Here is a 19457-nt window from a genome sequence, read left to right as displayed (position 1 = left end):
TGTGATTTGCAGGGTATGTGTCCTTGTGCGTGCATACATGTGACAGCTAGAGGTTCAGAAGTGTTTTGACCATGAAGATTAACTGTGTTAGGCTGGAGATGTATAGCTCAGTTGACAGAGTCGCTCATTGGGTCTTGGAGGTCACTGATTGGCTAGACTGGCCGGCCAATGAGCCCCCTCCCCAGCACTGAGGTTACAGGCATGCAAAAGAGCATGCAGCACAAACTTACTACACGGGGATCTGCAAAGCTGTTTATGGAGCCATGTCTCCAGCCCCTTATTTTGGTTTTTGAGACAAAGTTGCATGTATTCCAGGCTGGTCTCAAACTCCCTACTTCGAATATGTACTCGAATGAATGGGACTCGAACCTAGAGCTCAACCTGTAAGCATTTAACCTCCACTCAGTCAAACGTGTAGCTTTGATTCCCAGACATACTTCGTGTGGTGGCCCCACCCAGAAGAGACCCAAGACTATTGGTTCGACTTTTTCTTTAAGCCCGCCTCTGAAGGTGGCTGATTGGCTGGTGCTGCCTCAGTGGATTGTGAGTTTCATCCTTGGAGGCCAGCCTGCTAGTGCAGACCTACTCCCTGGAGGAAGGCAAGGGCCAGAAGGGAAAGATGAAACCTGAGGCTGAGTCACTGAGCTGGCAAATCGAGTTACTTCGGGCGCTGGCTGACTGGCTGCTGACAGGTCTAAGTCAGCAGCTGGCTTAACAAGCAGGGAGAAGTCATTTTTCAGAAAATCCAGTTATCACTCAGAGCCTCCAAGTCTGCCCTGGCGTTTGGCTAAACCTCGCTGTCACCCCACCTTGTTAGCAGTGCCAGGCTTAGCAGTTAGGGCCCCACTGACTTCTGTCATTTTTAGCACCTGACCAGGCAGGCATCTCTTCCTCACCCTGGTGGGCAGGAGCCTCTGCTTATCATGTCCCGCCAGTCCTCTGCCACTGCCAGCTTTGCTTGAGGCCGCATAGTGAGAACACTGGCCACCAGCTCACTAGGAGAACTGAGAATTGGCACAGCTTGGGACAGAGACAGCCCAGCTTGTAGGTTTCCTAAGGGGTGGTGTGGGGTGGGACAGCATCACTGAGCTACTCTCTCTCTATTTGGTCAGAAAGAGGAAAGTTTTGGGTTTTTCTTTTTTCTTTTCCTTTCTTTTCTTTCCTTTCTTTCTTTCTTTCTTTCTTTCTTTCTTTCTTTCTTTCTTTTTTGTTGGTTTTTTTTTTTTTTGAGACAGGGTTTCTCTGTGGTTTTGGAGGCTGTCCTGGAACTAGCTCTTGTAGACCAGGCTGGTCTCGAACTCACAGAGATCCACCTGCCTCTGCCTCCCGAGTGCTGGGATTAAAGGCGGGCGCCACCAACGCCCGGCAGGGTTTTTCTTTTAGTGCCTTAAATTTGAAGTTTATTTTACTCATTGAGTTTAAGTTTTTTCTTTCTTCTTTTAGAGCTTGAGCTATGACCGCCATTATTCCAGGCAAGCTCTGACCATTGAGCTTCATCCTTGGGCCTCTTTTTGGTGTTTCCATTTACTTATTTATTTATTTAGAGACAGGGTCTCATGTAGCTGAGGATGACTTTGGACTCCTGATTATTCTGCTTCTACCTCCCTAGTGCTAAAATTACAGGTGTAACAACACACCTGCTTCATGCAAATTAGACAAGCGCTCCACCGGGTTAGCCACAGCACCCCTCCCCCACCGCTCGCCAAGTCACCCACCTACCCTTGAGTTTATAATCCTCTCTCTCTCAATAATCTGGGGTTTACCCCCAGCCAGCCTAGGATCGATATTTTTCTGGATAGAAGATTAATGATTCCTTTCTCCTCAAATTGCCTTTACACACCGACCCTGGATTTCCAGCAAGGGTGTATAGGTGCAGGAGGCAATTGCTATAGCTTGTTACAGGAGTTCATGGCCCTGCAAGCCCAGCACCAGGAAACTAAGTTCTAGCTCTGTGGGGTACTGACTGGATCAGACCCTTAGATAAATTGTTTAGGCCTTTGGGGCCTTGGCATCTTTCTCTGTAAGATGGGGTTGGTGACAGTCGGTCAAATTGGTGTTTGTGAAGTGCAGACAGCAATGCCGGTTCATGGTAAGTTGCTTTTTAGACACAAGCTCTTATTGTGGACCTGGGAGAATAGCCCCTGACATGACTGCAGATGCCCTGGGTGAGGGAGAGGTGGTGAGATGGGTCCCTGCTCAACAGTGCAGGTAGCCAGTCTCAGAGCACCTGTGACTTGAAGGCCAAGGTCAGAGTCCTGGACAGTAAATCCAGCTGTCTTGTCTCTATGGACACTGGATAACCAAAGCGGGGGCTCCATGGGATTCACTCAGAAACACCAGATTTGGACATCTGCTTGGAGGCAAAGGATGGAGAAGGGGGCACTGAGAGGCCCTGGCACTTAGGAAGATGTTGGAAGTGACCCAAGCTAAAAGCAGCTGTGGTCAGTGTCCTGGCTTCCCAGGACCCCGGCTGCTGAGAAGGGGAAGCAGTGACCAGATATGCTGAGTTAGTGACCCTGTGACTGCAAGGGACATGGGAAGTGCTGCAAACATTTGTTCATTTAGTGGGAGAAGGGCGTCAATTCCTTTTGACAGATGTATTCTGGGGACTGAACTCAAGTCACAGCTTTGGCATCAAGTGCCTTTACCTGCCTAGCCATCTCACCGGTCTCCCATGATGGGATCTTCTGCTAGAATGAGATGGGGCTGGGCTCCTGGTTTCTTGATTTGCCTGAAGCCAGTGTCTGCATTTTGCCTGCCCTACTAAAGATGAGCCTCTTGCCTTCTGTCATGGAAACAAAAGCCATTTCTCCACCAAGAGCCATCTGTTGGGTCTTCTGAAAGTGGCAAGAACTTCAAGGGGTCCAGCTTTGGTGGATTTTGCTGGACTGGAGTTCTGGAGGGTGCTGCAGGGTGCTGTACCTCTTGAGTTGAACTCAGACTGTCAGGACAAGTAAGGGACATGTTCTGCCATCTAGTGGCTCCCAGTGGGATTGAACGCTGTCATGACCCTAGGGCTCTTATAGTAGACACTGAGGCCTGCAGATATACATTTCAGTTTTAATGCAGAGATCCTAGACCCTGCTTCTGAATTATATATAGAAATGGAAACCCTGGAGGCCCCTCAGAGGGGGCAACAAGGAGGCGCAAGGTGGCTGCTGTTGAACATCAAACTACTGCCTTTGATATCTCGAATAGCAAACTTTGGTCCATGTTTCTATGAAAGAGAATTCAGAGTTGTCTGTCTTGCTCCTCTCTCCCGTGTCACTCCACAACGTAGACGCAGATCTTGCTGTGGAGTGGGGGGGGGGGTTGTGGGGTGCATGTGTGTGCACAGGTGTTACGATAAATCTTTCAGCCAAAAGCCTCCTAGACACCCTTTCCACATGACTTTAGTGCTTAGCCGGAATAGACATAGTTAGGATGTGCAATAGCAGATTATTGTATCTTCGTATATTTCACCTTTATGTTTGTTAATTTTGGATGTTTTACACTATTAAGTTTTAATCTCTTTTAGATTAAAAGGGGAATTGTAGGGAGACACTGTAGCCCCGCCTCCTAGTAGCCCTAACAGGTTGCTGGGACACGCCCATGAGGGCGTGGTCAGGGGAGGTCTAAGGTGACATGGGAACTACTCTTAAGGGACCTTGCACACGTGAATAGCCCCTTCTTTCTGGCCCCTCTCTTTGGCCTGACTGCCTTGCTGCCCCTGGCACGCTCTGGCTTGTTGTCTTGGTGTTTATCTGAATAAAGAAATCTTAGCCTTAAGGACTATGGATCATCTTTGAGCACACGTGGCATGAAATAATCATCACACGGGTGTGTGGAGATAATTAATTGCTTTGTAGGAGTTGAGGGAAGGGGTGGGAATCACTTTTTCTTTGGGTTTAAACTTAGAAGACGATGGGCGTCTGAACTTCGGTCAAGTGACAGAAATCCACCATGAGCTGTGGGCTGGACCATATCCCCTCTTAATCTAGATGTTGGTATCCTCGCCCCATCACTGAAGACTGTAACAGTACTTGGAGACAAGTGAAAAATCAGGATGTTGGTGGGGGTTGTCTAGTGGAATGTGGCCTGTGTGTCTATAAACAGATGGTGTTGTCATTCACGTGAAGATAGAGAATTTTAGCCATGGAGAACATAGAGAGAAGGTGGCCAACTATTGGCCCAGGAGAGAGGTTTCAGAAGGAGCCAGCCCTGAGCTATGCGCGTGGCTTGTCTCCTGATAGTTCTATGGAAGTTCTGAGGTGGTCACACTGGCTTAGACAGGCTAGTGTTTCTAATCCACCAGCTGTTGGTCAGTGTATGCTGGGTTTTCCCGAGCTCGAGAGGAGTGAAACAAGGGAACAGTTCTCCCTCAGTTTCCAGGGATGGGGGTGGGTGTCTGGGCCCCATTATGGTTACTCAGCTATGAGAATGAGGCCTTAACAGAAACAGCAATTCAGTCACTTGCTGGCATCCTCCCAAATGCTTTAAATAACCTGTGGATGACTTGCACCTGTCAGTACTACTTGGTGTACAGGTAGAACTTAACATTACACTGTGTAGGAGTGAGGACAAGGCAATGGCCTATACGTTTGTTACAAATGCAATTGTTTTTCTGAGTACTTCTGCTAAGGTTGGTTGAATTCTCCAGTGGTAACTTCAGATGTGGAGATTGGGTGTTCCATGAAGCCCTGGGATTTTTCTGATGGGGCTGGAGAGGCTTCTCTCTTGACCAAAGATCCTTTCCCTCCAGGTGAGAGTAAGACAGCCAGGCCCCAGGGGAGAGGAGCCTTGTGATATTCGGGGAGGCAAATGTGGGGCCACTAACCCAAACACTCAGGGCGACCCTCAATGCCAACTCGATAGTAGTGCTGTACCGATGTCTCAGGCCGGAACATATTCTACCAGCTTGACGCTCTAGCTTTCCCTCCATACCCCAAATTTCTCCAGAGGTGGTCAGATGTCCTGGTGGAGAAGGGCAATTGTTTCTACCTGAGTTCCAGCTCTATGTAGGTCTGCCTATTTCATCCCCACAGTATCCCCCTCTGGTAGTGACTGCTCTTCTCATATGACAGTCAGGAAATTGAGGCGTGGGTGGTGTGTGTGTGTGTGTGTGTGTGTGTGTGTGTGTGTGTGTGTCTGTGTGTGTGTGTCCATTTGGGACCTTCCCTAATGAGCTAGGACCTCAATGTGGGCTTTTATCCAGGTCTGAAAGCTACCCACAGAGCCACACAGCCCCAGCCTGGAGCCACATGGCCACGTGGATGGTTACAGTCCAATTCCCCAGAGCAGAAGAGATTTCCTTATTGGCAAATCCGGAAGCTGGACCTCCCTCCCTCATCCCCAGAAGAAAGTTGCTCTGACTGACAGGAGAGCCCATGAGTGCCTGACCCAGAACAAAGCACTTAAATGGCCTGATTCAGTGTGAAGTCCCGAACACTAACCTCACTCCGCATTCCCAGCAAACCCATCCCATTAAAACCAAACAAAACCATGCCAGCTGTGGGAGCACACATCTGTAACCCAGCACTTAGGTAGATGAGGTAGGATTACTGTCAATTTAGAGGCTAGCCTGAACTACAGAATAAGTCCCAGGTCAGCCTGGGCTAGAACAAGACCCTGACTCAAAAAGCAAACAAACCAAACCAAAATTATCAGAAGACCAAACAGGACATTTGGGACACTTGCCTAGGGTCACCAGGTCTGGTGGCAGCAGGTAAACTTTGTGACCAGGCTGCCTCCATATCTGATAGCTCTTCATTGCCTGCCCACTAAGCACCTATTTCAGAGGGCACACACCACCTGACCTTAGTCTCAAGTCTAGCAGAGGCGCAGGCAGGATGAGCTGGGCTAGGCTGCTAGTTTCTGTCAGGAACACTAGGAATCCTGGGTAGAACCCACACAGTCTAGACGCATCTATGATAACAAGGTCTTGGCTGGAGAGGCCCCTCTGTCTGTCATGACCTTGGTACCTGTGTGTGGTCCCTGGAGCCACAGCATTGCCACAAAGCTGTGCTGACTCACTTGCCGTGAGCATCTACACTTGTAACCACGTTGAGACCCTCAGCCTTTCTAAGAAGCACTCCCATCAGTTTCAGGGGCTCCTAGTCTCCCTTCTCTGAGAAGATGTTGGGACAGTAAAGGAGAAAGGCAACGAGAAAAGAGGGGTGGCCTCAAGGCCAAGCATTTATTGTTACATTGTTAGAATTCCCTCTGGGAAGGTGTGGGGGCTCTGCCATTCATGGCTTATTTGCCTTGCATTCACAAACCTTTCATGGGTCAGGGTCATTGTCCCCATCCACACTGCCTTCTCCTAAAGTAGGAACCAGAAGTTGCCACCCCTCCTCCCCAGGAGGCACTTTTCCCCCACTGCTTGTGATGTGGTCCTTGGAATAAGTGTCTCTCTGGGAAGCAGGTCGTGGTCCTAGCAGAGCTGTCTCTTCCCCATGTTCCTGCAGTGAAGTCCAAAGTCACATCTGCCAAGAGACCTCACCTGTCTTCATGACCTCAGTCTTCGGGAGTGTGTGTGTGGGGATTCCCTGTTCTAAGGGCCCCCATTCTGGCCAGGCTTAGAAGAAACCCCTTCTCTCCACTTCTGGATCTAGTGGTCACATGGCAACCTCCTGTATCTAAGAGTCAAGACAGAATCTGCTAGAAGTGACCACTGGGTGGGGATGAAGACTGGCAGAGGTGCCAGCGGCAGAAGCCCCGTGTCCACTGGGAAGGAGTCTTCTGAAGTCGTAGGACCTGCCCTTAGGAAGAAAGTGTACCTAGACCTTCCCCTTCAAGGGGTCAGCATTGCCGGCAACCTTTCCAGATTGGTTATGGATATTCCCGGGTCCAGAAGCTATGTCACCCTTAAGGGACACAGCTTGAGATGACAGTTGACCGCAGTTAGAAGAGGGACTTCTCTCTCCTTGCTGGGCTATGGGCTCAGTAGCTTTGGGATTCCAAGGGTGAGAATGTATATTATAAACTTTCCGGGGTGCAGAACCTGCGCAAACTGGGTTGTACATCAGAGGTTCACACTGCCTGTTCTGGAATCTGATGTGTGTCGTTTGGAGGCTGACATGCAAATAAAGGGTTCTCCCAATCCCCGTGGCCTCTGAGCTCAGGTTACGAGGAAGATTGTGCCTATGGGATCATTAGAGAGAAAGGGTCTTCAACACAGGGACCAGCAACTCTCAAGTTCATGAGCTGTGTGTGGTCCTCCCACAAGGGGGCACTCTACATCACTTCAGAAGACTGGCTTTGGCGGCTCAGAGGCTGCCCCCATTCTCAGCTTTGGGAATCTGAACCTTCCTTGGACTCCTGGTGCACATAGCCTCAGAGAGAGTTGGTGCAGAATGACTGTGCAGAGCACAATGACCCGCCAGTCCTCTCTGGTGTCAACAGACTAAGTTCATGCTCAGTGGGTTTGGCCCTGGATGCTGCACCCAGGAGGACTACAGGCTCTCCCAGGCCTTGCTGGGGGCTTTGGGAAACTCTTATTATTAAACATTCTGCACGCCCCTCTTGCCTACTGACCCAACCAAAACAGAGTGAACTCGTCCAGTGTCTGCAAATGTTGTGGGTGGAAACTGTTAGGCTCATTCCTCCCCCATCCGGTCCTGAGAGGCTCAAAGCTTGTGGCAAGTGTTAGCAAATGTTAATCCTCACAACTGCCCTGGGAAGAACTGGAAGTATTATAGGTAAGACACTGAGGCACAGAGAGGTGAGGCCACTGGGAGGAAGCTGCACAGTAAAACAGTGTTGGATCAAGAGAGGGGCTGGGAGCGCCTTACTCCCACAACCCAGGGACCTTGTTCTGCCGGATTTGCACGGCTGTTAGGTCATGGGTGAGCACACCTGTCTCAAGTGACGTCACAACAGAGGTTTGTTGGGTTAATGACCAGCAGTTTCCCATTTTGTACCCATGCTTGGAATGGCTGTTTGGGACAGAACTCAGTAAACCCCATCTCCCCCCACATTCTTGAAGTCACATTCATTATGGTGACAGGATGTCTGCAGCCCTTGGGGCTGCTGCTGCCAGGCCCCTTTGCCCTGCAGAGATCCCCTCCTGCTCCCGACATGCCCACCTCATGATGCAGTGCCCTTAAGTGGAAGGAATGCCCATGCCATTTTGCATCCTTCCAGAGCAAGTGACCAGGTCAGAGTTCATAGTCTCTGCCCAGTGGCCTGATGGGTAGCAGTCACCACTTGGCCACTGCTGGCTGGCTTTGCAACTGGTCCTCAGTGCTCCTGGCTCTGCCAAGGCTGGCTGGGGGCTTTCCTACTCCTCCCAGTGGGGTATTCCAGAGACTAACACTTCTTGAAAGTTCAGTGTAAATTGCCAGGGGCACCCGCCTTGTTCCTTGAACCCACAGCGCTGGGGCCACCTGCTGGGTCATGGCTGGTTGATGTGTCCTCAGGGCCTGTCTTCAGAGATACAGGACACCTAGATGGGCAGTCTCTGTCCTTGGTGCCCACTGGAAGTGGTGGCCATCTCTGGAAAGTCTGTCCTGGCATCTGCCCTCAGCCCCAGGTCTCTCTGTACAGGGAGGATGGACAGCACCGGGCCATAGGGCTGCTCTTCTCTCTGCTCTTTCAGAGTCGAGTCACGTGGCTTTCTTACACGTTGGTGACCTCCAGGCTGTTGTATCCCTCCAAGCGGCACTGTTCAGGCCTGCCTTGGAGGTCATCCTCTGCGCAGTCCTCGTTTTCAAGGGAGCCATAGTCGTCATGAAAATCAGGCTCTTTGCTGCTGAAGCCCCTCCCTATCTTCCCCAGGGGCAGCTGAGGAGACAGACACAAACCAGAGGTCAGAGGAAGAGAGGTGAGAACCGGGTGGGTGTGGCACCTCCAATCTGATTGCTGTGTGACCTTCAGCATCTCCCTGGACCTCTCTGGGCTCCTCCATTATTAGTACCACCCCTACTGCCCAGACACATGGAAGGGATTTCAGGGAATTTCCATGAGGAGTCAACGTCTGAGTTTCCAGCTAGAGAGAGTCAAGTTACCAAGAGTGACTTCGGACTAATAATCCTACAGTCTCCTTGCTCCCTCCTGTTGAGGGTGGGTGGATGGGACAATGCCTGTGAGTGTGTATAAGCATGGGTAAGAGGTCATAGTGCATTCCCAACCCAGAGGGAATATTCCACCACCACCTGGTATGGCCACAAGTATGAGCTTGGGGCTTGCAGATGGCCATTTAGAGCCACTGCACTGTATTTCCGGCTGTGGAAACTGAGGTGAGTCACTGCCCATCTCTGAGCCTTAATTTTCTCAGCTACAAGATGGGAAAAGGGATAGAGACCTGGGTGGACTGTTGGGAGGAACAGATGTCCCCACCCACTGGGGAGGGGTAGTGGGTGACTCAAGCAGGTGCCCTGTAGGAACTGCTCCCCCCCCAATAGTGGCCTCTTGATGGACCCTCTGGATCTGAGTTGACCTTTGTCAACAACACTTTGCAGTTGTGTGCTCCACCGCCTGTCTTTCCAGGCCAGTGCATCCCCACTTGACAGTCGACAAGGCTTCCTGATTGCCCCACTGTGTGTCTGCTTAGGCAGGAGTGTGAAGAGAGAGACTCTTTCTTTTTGCATCCCCCTCCCACCAAATTTTCACTGCTTTGGAATGAAGGTACTCGCAACTGAATGCAAGCCTCAACAGGTCACATGCCTTTAATCCCAGCACTAGTGAAGCTGGGACCAAAGGGTGGTGAGTTCCAGGTCAGATCCAGCTACATATGAGACGTGTCTCAAAATCCCACAGGGCCAGGCTGGTGAGATGGCTTAGCAGGTAATGGTGTTTGATGACAAGGTTGATGACCTGACTTTAGTCCCTGGCACCCACATTGGAGGTAGAAGAGAACTGACTCCTACAAATTGTCCTCTGACCTCTACATGCATGCTGTGGTGTACAAGTGTGAGTTTCGTGTGTCTGTGCATGAGCACATACACATAATGGAAATAGTTTTAAAACCAAATTAAAAAAAAAAAACCATGAATATGGGGGAGGCTGGTTGGGGTGTAATTCAGTGCTGGGGTGCTTGCCTAAGACACACAAACCCTGGGGCCAACTCCCAGCACCATAAAACCAAAACCAAAGCCAAGAGTGGCCAGCCCAGGACAAAGTACCCTCCGAAGCCACCCCTGTGCTCACTGAGGTCCAGGTGCCACCAAGTGAAGGCGAAGACATGAATGTGGCGACCACGATGCAGATTACAGCTAGAGTTTCTGTTTGGTATCTGGCCATGTTCTGTGCTGCCCTACTGGGTACACTAGACGTTCCTTGCTGGCCATGGAGTTCATCTGTCCCTGTTCCATGCTGTCCTACTGGGTGTGCTAGAGGACATGGGACTAGGTATGCTTGCTGGCCATGGAGTTCACCTGTCAATTCTGTGTAACCCTACTGGGTACACTAGACGTTCCTTGCTGGCCATAGAGTTCAGAATCTAAGTCAGAGGTTTTCAGAGTCTAGGGCTCACTGATCCTCCCAGCAGCCAGCTGTGTGAGGTGCTCCACATCCCGGGGCCCATTTGCTTCAGGAGGCCAGGATGAGGGGATCCCACAGTCTATAGACACCCTGCCATAGACTCTGCCTTGTATGGACACTTGTCACTGGGCACTGTCTTAAGCAAAGGCCCAGATACATGGTGGCTCTCCTGTGTGCACCCGTGACCCGAGGCTGCTCCAGGTTCACAGAGGACAAAGGAGCCATAGGTATATCCAGGAGAGGATGCCTGGCCCTGAGGACAGAACGACTACTTACCCGGCTGGCTCTATATTTGCTGTTGCCGCTGCTCTCCTCTTTCCCAGCTCTGGTGACGCTGGAGGCCCTGCCGGGTGGAGTCCCAAAGCGCTCAGACTCCCGGATGCCTGTGGAGCTGCAACATTTCACAGGTTGTGTTTTAGTCAGAGAGTCAATCTGCTACCACTGTCCCCAGTCACATCCCTACTGCTTCAGAGCACCGGCTGCTCTTACGGAGGCAGGACTGGGGTTTCGGTCCCAGCACCCACATGGTGACTTCCAGATATCTATAACTCCAGTTCCAGGGGGATCTGATGCCCTCTTCTGGCCTTTCATGGGCACCAGGCATGCATGTGGTGCACACACACAGGCAAAACACTGGTACACATAAAATAAAATAAAATAAAATAAAATAACATAAAATAAAATGGCTGTGGATATAGCTCAGTAATCGAGTACTTGTCTAGAATATGCTGGATCCTGGGTTCCACCTCCAGCACTGGTTAAAAATAAGCATCAATGCTCCTTTCTCATGGTGTGTGTGTGTGTGTGTGTGTGTGTGTGTGTGTGTGTGTGTGTGTGTATGTGTTAGGTACTGGGGGACAAATGAAGCAGAGGACAGACAGCACCTTGCCGACAACATAATCTGACATTACTGTGAAGGAGGGCTGTGGCAGGCACCCAGCCTGGGATGCTGTCCAGGTTGGAGCCCTGATATTGATCTTAATGACTAGGAATGTTTCTCCAGCTGGAACCTTCCCATTCAACCTGAAGCACCATGGGAGGACCACCGTGGGAGGAGCCAAAGGGTCACCGCCACCATCCCCCACCCTGCTTCTCCTCCTCTCTGAAAGCTGAAGGCGGTGACAGGGAAGGAGAGCAGAGGGCAGAGGCCTTCCCTGTGTGATCGCTCACTGCAGAACTGCCCCATTAATATCAACTCTAGGATGCTTCTCAAACGTCTCACCATGCCCTCTGCTGGAGGGCTCTCTCGGCCACCGAGGTGGTCTCTGGATTCCTTAGGAACTCTTGGGGTTCTATGTCCTCTCAGCTGACAGAAGTCTGTTCCTGGGGTTCATGGCAGGGTCTCAGCAAGGCTTCCTGAACCCCAGCTCAGGGACCTTGCCTCACAAACCGAGTGTGGGGGCAGCACCTTGGATGGAGGCAACAGCAAGCTGCTAGGCTCCTGCTGAAGGCTGCACTGCCTCTCTTCCCTGACCCATCAGCCGCCAACTCCTGGAGCAAGCCCACTTCCTGCTGATCCAGAGGCAGGAATCCCACAGCTTTCATGCAACCCCCAAGGAGTTGCTGGCCCAATCAGTCACAAGGAGCCACCCTCCTGTTGTCCCTCAAGTCCTCCTTGGTGCTTACCCGATAATCCTGGTAGTTCAGAAACACCTGCTACCCCCACAGTCAAGCTCTAAGCTGTTCCACCAATGTCTACTGGTGCCTGGCCCAAGCAGCCCCTCCAGGGCTCTGTGTATTTTAAGCCTGTCAAGGGCTGCAGAGGTGGCTTAGTGGTTAAAAGTATTCATTGCCCTTCCAAAGGACCTCAGTTAGGGTCCCAGCATCCACATCAGGAGGCTTGCAAGCATTCATAATTCCAGATCCAAGGGATCCAAATTCCTTGTCTGTACTCCTTGGGTACCAGCACAGACATGCACATATCCCTACACACACACACTTAAAAGTAATGAAGTAAATCTTAAAAAAATATATGTAAAATCTAGGTAAGTTCTTAGCAAGTACAGATCACAACCCTTCTCACAGAGAAAGCCTAGAAACAGATGGCTTCCTGAATGACAAACACCTGCCCTACAATCCCTCCCAAAAAACAGAAGAGGAGGGAACACCTCCTTCTTCACACTGACAGGCCAGGATTTCACCAACACCAAAACCAGAAAGAAGGTTCCAGAAGCAGGAAGACTACAGGCCAGGTTTGGTGGCACATGCCTGCAATTCTAGCATTTGGAGAAGCTGAGGCAGGAGGGCACATGATTCAAGGACAGCCTGGGTTACATAGTGAGTTGAAGGCCAGCTTGGGCTGCATAATGAGACCCTGTCCCAAAGGCAACAGCAATAACCTGCTCCTGTCAAGTCCCTTCAAAACAAAACAAGCTGGCTCTTCCTGAGAAGCCCACACCTCTGCTCTTGAGTGTGCCTTTATTTATTTATTTATTTATTTATTTATTTATTTATTTATTTATTTATATTTTATGTGTATTGCTGTTTTCCCTGCATGTCTGTGTGAAGTTACAGAAGTTACAGATAGTTGTGCTCTGCTAGGTGGGTGCTGGGAATTGAACCCAGGTCCTTGAGAGGAGCAGACAGTGCTCTTAACCACTGAGCCAACCTCTCCAGCCCACCTTGAGTAGTATATCTTATTTCCTTCCAAAGCTCCTCTCTTTCTCTTAACCTTCCTGCTTAAAATGTCTTTTAATAAATTCCAAGTCTTCAAAGAAAAACAAGCAAACAACAACAAACCTAAGTCCAAATCAAAGCTGTATAGATCAGTAAGCCTTATGAATATCAACAAAAACATCTCCCACTATACCAATCAGATTGAACAACAGAAATGGCTGTGCACTCTGAGCAAGTGAGACCTGTCCCAAGAACGCAAGGTTGGCTCGACTACGGATAGAAATGTAATTCACAGTATCCATATAGCACAAGACCAAGCAGGATGTGGCCACTTGCTGCTGGGTGGCCTTGGGAAGCAGTGGCCTTTAGAACCAGTTTGTCACCTGTGAAGGGATGCTAGGATGAGATATGTCCCCAGTGAGCACTGAACAAATTCTGGTTCACACCCTAGTGTGACCCCCAGTGGACCACTTGTAAGGGCAGCATCCACAGAGAGGGTCTGGGCTGTCTGGGGCTTCATCTTGATCATTCTCTGTGCAAAGGGTTTCGGGTAGGTGGGTGGCCATGCTCTGATCCCTTGGATCACAAGCACAGTTTATGTGCCAAATCCCACCTCTAAACCTTTGTCCCCATGGCCATACCTGGCAGAATGGCCACCTTGTTCTGTGAAATCAGTGCACATTGTCCCCAGCTCAAGCCACAGCGTACTCGGCCTTTCTCACTCACTACTGCTCACTCTCCTACTCTAAAGGTCCCAGCAGTGGGGTGCGTATTTATCCCGTGCTCCTCTTTTCACCATCTGACCTCAGAGCCTCAGTTCCTGACCAGCTTGGTGCAAGAATGGGCGGCACTCAGTCAGCCAAGGACCAAGGTTGTGACAATACCATCTGCTTCCTCGTTCTGTGCCTGGCATCCAGTGGCTGGCATCCTCAGCCTGTGCCCTGTGGCTCAAGGTCCGTACCTCGCACCTGCGCCCTACACACTCACTTGGCTGGGTGGAAGACGGTGCTCATCTCCTCTGCCAGGTGTCTCCGGAGGATATGCTTCCCACTGGGGATGCCCAGGGCAGTGGCCATGGCCTCAGCATTGAATGTGGGCTCCAGCACCAGCACAGCACCATGGACACCGCTGTTGGTCAGGTTATCTGCATACTCCTGAGGGCAGAAAGGTGAGATGGGTAGGTCTTGGGACCAACCCAGCCAAGCAGGGATAGGACCCCAACAGCAAGGGTTTCACCCATGGGGGTCAACTTCATCCTCAGAGCTGTAAACAGGGGTCTTATGACACTGGCTGGACCCTGACAGGAGCCATAAACGTTTATGGAAAAAAATATCGCTAAGAATTGCCCCAGTGATGACAGCATTGAGCAGGGGTCCCATTGTAGCAGGGAGGGCTCTCCTCCAGTGACAGAAAGTGTGTGATCTTGTCAAACTGGGTGATGGTGCCCCCTACCTTACATCAAAGAGGGCATTGATTTGCATGCCATTTGCATAGGCTAGAGAACCAGCCCTATGCCCCCGCCACCATGGCCTCACCTTCAGGTCGATATCACGCACCCACTTGAGCACCCGCTGGTTGGTCCAGACCACCGGGTCGGTGTTCTGTGTTTCACAACGGGCTCGGCGTTCCTGGAGGACCTGGGAGATGGGGAACACGGAGTCAGTTGAGGGGATGAGGGACACATGGAGGTCACGTGCAGAAGGACGTTCTATGGTGTTAGTGGGGACTTCTGAGCGCAAGTGTAATGAGGGCCACCCACAACTGCCTGAACCAAACCATCTGTGTTGTGAGAAACAGAAGGAACAACCTCCTAGGGTGCAGGGGATCAGGTGTGTGGGCTGGATAGAGACCTATGCTCTGTCTACTCAGTGTCACCCAGGCCTGTGGCATTGCTGCCCAGGTGATGGGAACAGGCTCAGTGGATATTTGTGGAGATCCTGCCTATGATAGGGAGGTTCTTGGGGTCTGTGCATCCTGGTTTAAAATACCATCTTTGGGGTCCTGGGGATGCATCAGTTTGCTGCCCTTTCACAGGTTACTCTAGGGGACTAATTCCCAGGCCAAGAGCTCCAGAGGCATACCCTCTGAGGTGGTTTGAATAAGAATGGCCCCCATAGGCTCATAGATTTGAATTTTTGATTCTCATTGGGTGGAACTGTTTAGGAAGGCTTAGGAGTTGTGATCTTTTGGGGGAAGGTGTGTCACTGAGGGTGGGCAGGCTTCTAAAGCATATGCCACTCCCAGTCTCCCTCTCTCTGCCTCTGCTTATAGATCAGATGTAAGCTCCGAGCTACTGCTCGAGCACCTGCTACCGTGCCTCCCGCCATGATGGAAGTGTACTCACCCTCGGAAGCTGTAAGCAAGCCCCAGTTAAATGTTGTCTTTTATGAGTTGCCTCCATCACAGTGTATCTTCACAGCAATAGGACTAAGACACCCTCTCTAGGGCTCCCAGCCCAAAGTCTCCTTCACTTTCCCATCTCAGCAAATCCTGCGCCCATGCATTACTGTCAAGACATCCCATGCCCACCCTCTTCATCACACTGTCGCTCCTAGAGGCCAAGGCCTGGCTCTCCCATCTTCTCCTTCTGCCCAGTCATGAAGTGGGTGACAGGGCCACAAGGCTGAGAGCCTTCTCTGTGTTCTTCTCTCAACACTGAGCTGTTAATGCTCTGACTTGGCTCTAGAAAAAGTCAACCATAAGGACCCAACCCTGAGGACCAGCCTCTCAGGGACCTTCCCCAGGGGACTTGTGGGGGCCTGAGGCTGGGGCCCTGTGCTCTCTGGCTTAACAGAGTTCAGAATCAAGGGGCATCAGAACTTAAACTGCCACAACAGCCAGGGTTACGCCCTGCATCCCAAGTCCACTGCCCACCCATTCTCATTGTTTTACTGTTGCTACAGCGCTGGACCCTGGGGCTTGGTCACTATGGTACTTTCAGTTGCATTTTCTTCCTTAATTGTCAGCTGCTGCTCTCTGCAACAACTCTTTGTTTAGCTCAATGGCCTCAGCAACTCTCCTTGATCCCAAGAAGGTGTTTCTTAGCTTTCAGAGAGCCCTGACTGTCCTCCGGTGTTGTCACCATGGACTTCAGTGATTCTCCCCAATGAGCAACGACTTCTCTGAGGCTGAGGGTTCCCTAGGTCCCCTGAACTGATCATAGGCACTTGTTTACTCAAGTAAGAAGTCTCTAGAAGCAAGAGAGAGGAAGAGATAGTTGGACGAAGAGATGGGTGAATGAATGGGTGAATGAATGGGTGAATGAATGGATGGATGAATGGATGGATGAATGGATGGGTGAATGAATGGATGGGTGAATGGATGGATGGATGGATGGATGGATGGATGGATGGATGGGTGAATGAATGGATGGGTGAATGGATGGATGGATGGATGGATGGATGGATGGATGGATGAACAGATGTGTATATGTGGGTGGGTGGGTGGGCGTTAGTGGAATGAGAAGTTGGTGGAGGGGGAGTAGATTGACTGTGGGTTAGCACATGGGTGGGAGGCTGAAGGGTTGGATGGATGTACAATGGGAGGTGGACAGATGGGGCAGATGAGTGGATGGATGGGTAGATGGGTGACTGGGTGGATAGATTGATGGATGAATAAGTGGATGGATCAGTGGTTGGTTGGACAGACATTGGATGTGGAGAAGTGTTGTGGAAGAGTCCTGCCCTGCCCTGCCCCTGCCCTGCCCCTGCCCCTGCCCCTGCCCCTGCCCCTGCCCCTGCCCTTATAGTCCTTACCTCCCTGCTGAAGTTCACTTGGTACAGCAGCTCTATCCCCAGCAAGATGCTGACTTGGTGGAACTTCTTGGAGATGTTCAGGTGTTTCTCCAGGTCCCTCTTCATCAGGGAGTTCAGCATCCTCCCATCCACAAGGTGGTTCTGGAAGGCCTGGGAATACTGGGACAGGCCGATGTCATTCAGCCAGGCCTTGGCCACCCAGTGATGGTCCAGGTCGGAGGCTTTGGACAGGCTGAGAAGGAGACACAGCCAGAGAGAGGTGGGAGTGGGGAGAGCAGGTGGAAATGGGAAAGAGATGGGTAGAGAGGAAAAAGACAGGGCAAGGGTAGACAAGAAAGCCAGGGAGCATGGGGAACGGGGTGGAGGAGAGAGATCGAGGGGAAGAAAAGAATGGAGTGATCAGAGATGTGAAGAGAGAGAGAGAGAGACAGAGAGAGAGACAGAGAGACAGAGAGACAGAGAGACAGAGAGACAGAGACAGAGACACACAGAAAGAGAGACTAAGATAGACAGACAGAGACAGACTCAGGCAGAGACAGACACACAGACTGACACACAGAGAGACTCAGGAAGAGGTGGATGGGGAGAGGGAGTAAGACAGAGAGACAGACAGAACTAAAGAACAGCAGCGGATCACAGGGACAAAATGAATATCACTAGGCCACACTCAGACTAAAACTGCAGGGGCAGTGTCAGGAGAAGGGTTACCTACAGCTGGTGGACCTTTGGGGAACCCCTCCTTGACTTGACCCACCCTATTTCCCTAGGGCTCTGCAGAACCCAGGACTCCTCAAAGCCCCAGGCTAACCATCCTCCTCCCCTGTCCACCTGTCTGCTGTCCTCTGGTCCCTTTTCCTGTTTGGAGGAGGATGAGAAGGCTTCATGGATCCACCCAGTGTTCCAGGCCTTCTGTCCCAAGACAGGGCTGCGGCTCAGCCCTTCCCTCATGGGCTCATCTTTGGGTCAGAGAAACCCAGATGGCCTTTAGGCTGCTCTCGCTACCTCGCTGTCACACTTGAGACTTGCACCGGACAGAACCTCAGAAACATGCACATTGTAGGTATTCAAAAAGGCTTTAAAATATTTATTCACTATCTTTTTTGTGTACGTGCGGGTGTGCCTGTGAGAGTTTATGCACACCACGTGTGTGCAGGTATCCTTGGAAGACAGAGGGTGTCTGATTGCCTGGAATTGGAGGTACTGGCTGTGAGCCGCCTGGGGTGCATTCTGCAGAGAGGCTTTGTTGATGGGTGGGGATACACCTGGCTAAGTAAGGTGGTTCCTAGATGTCATTCCTGTGACTGCCACGAGGTGGCAACCTCATAGAAGGAATGAGGTCCTCGCAACATCCCTGCGGAGGGACCCTGAAAAATGACCTAGTGCTGGCTGGTGGGAGCACAACATTGTCTAGGTGGGAGCACTCAGTACAAGGGAACACAATTAGCTTGCAAAGGGATGCTGCTCTTCTCTTTGGGGGCAGCTGGAGACAGCTGGCATGCCCCGCTCTGTTCCTGTTTTAGAGGCTTTCCTGCCCTTCTGAGCCGCACTCAAGGTGCTGACAGGGCTCCCTCCTCCTTCCCCCAGGGGCCATCTCTCCATCTAAGGTTGTCCTCTCCTTCAATCCTGCCCTTCCGGTTTTTGCCCTCAAAGCACTCAGTGCATGATGCATTTAGTTACAGAGTGATTTATCCACTAGTTTATTGTCCCTTGCCCCTAACTTAGGGTACAGGAGAGGTGATCAGGACCAGGGACATGTTCACTGACACAATGGGTGTGGGGATGATCGGCAGACTCTCACTAACTGTTTGCTGGCAGAACATCTGCATGAGTTCCTGGCTCCCTCTCCTTCCCTCTGCCCCAGCCTCCTGGAACTGCTTCTCTGTTTCCCTAAGACAAGGATTTGTCCTCTGCCTGTCTCCAGGCCTGTTGCCCCCATTCTCTCCTTATCATCTCCTATAGACTCCCAGACACCTTTCAGGAACTCCCCCCCACCCCCACACCAGGGTCCTTTCTCTTGCCTAAGGTCCCAGGGCCCCATGTGTGTACCTGACATGCTGGGGTTAACTACAGCTTGTAGGCCAATCCCCTCATTAGATTTTCCTGGCCAGGACCAGGCCAGCTCACTCAGCCCACCCAGTGGAGTGAATGCTGCCTGGTGTGTTTCATAGCTAACTGCTCAGAAAACTGATCAGGGCTAGAGGAAGGACTGGGCTCTACTCTGCCCTGATGAGGCTCCTAAACCAGAACATTCCAGCCCAAGATAATCTTCCTTCTCGGATTGTCACAGAGGACCCTTGCCCAGCCCCAGCCCTTGTGGCCATCATGGGTCTGAACTGGATGCTCCCGGCAGGGTTGTCACTCATGGGAATAAGGGGAGAGTGCCTCCCATCCTTCTGAAGTCAGTGGTACGACACTGTTGGGGGTGGTAGCCAGGAGGCACACCTGGCTTGACTTCCTCAGCAGTGGCTCACTTGTAACCAACAGTGTCCCTCTGTAAGTTCCCAAAGAACATGTGTCTGACATTCGAAATGCCTTTGCATTGAAGCTACTCAGAACTGACACAGGGACTCAAGTCTGGCTTCAAAAGGAATCCAGTCACTGTTTCCCTAACAGTTGCTGGGACCT

General features: G+C 51.2%; 1 protein-coding gene across 1 annotated transcript in view; it reads right to left on the bottom strand.

Moving 5' to 3' along the window:
• Positions 1 to 6246: 6246 nt before the first annotated feature.
• LOC100773492 (kazrin) overlaps positions 6247 to 19457 on the bottom strand; it is a 364339-nt gene continuing 351128 nt past the window's right edge. The window contains exons 11-15 of the mRNA XM_027399962.2: positions 16833 to 17064; positions 14613 to 14714; positions 14065 to 14231; positions 10738 to 10852; positions 6247 to 8763 (exon numbers count right to left, since the gene is read on the bottom strand). Coding sequence (XP_027255763.1) covers positions 8599 to 8763; positions 10738 to 10852; positions 14065 to 14231; positions 14613 to 14714; positions 16833 to 17064 — 781 coding nt within the window. The 3' untranslated portion in view covers positions 6247 to 8598. The remainder of the gene's footprint in view (positions 8764 to 10737; positions 10853 to 14064; positions 14232 to 14612; positions 14715 to 16832; positions 17065 to 19457) is intronic.

This window comes from Cricetulus griseus, chromosome 2 (assembly GCF_003668045.3).
Source record: "Cricetulus griseus strain 17A/GY chromosome 2, alternate assembly CriGri-PICRH-1.0, whole genome shotgun sequence".
In the NCBI taxonomy this organism is placed as follows: domain Eukaryota; kingdom Metazoa; phylum Chordata; class Mammalia; order Rodentia; family Cricetidae; genus Cricetulus; species Cricetulus griseus.
The sequence above is the reverse complement of the archived record's forward strand: the minus strand, read 5'-3'. Positions and strand labels throughout refer to the sequence as shown.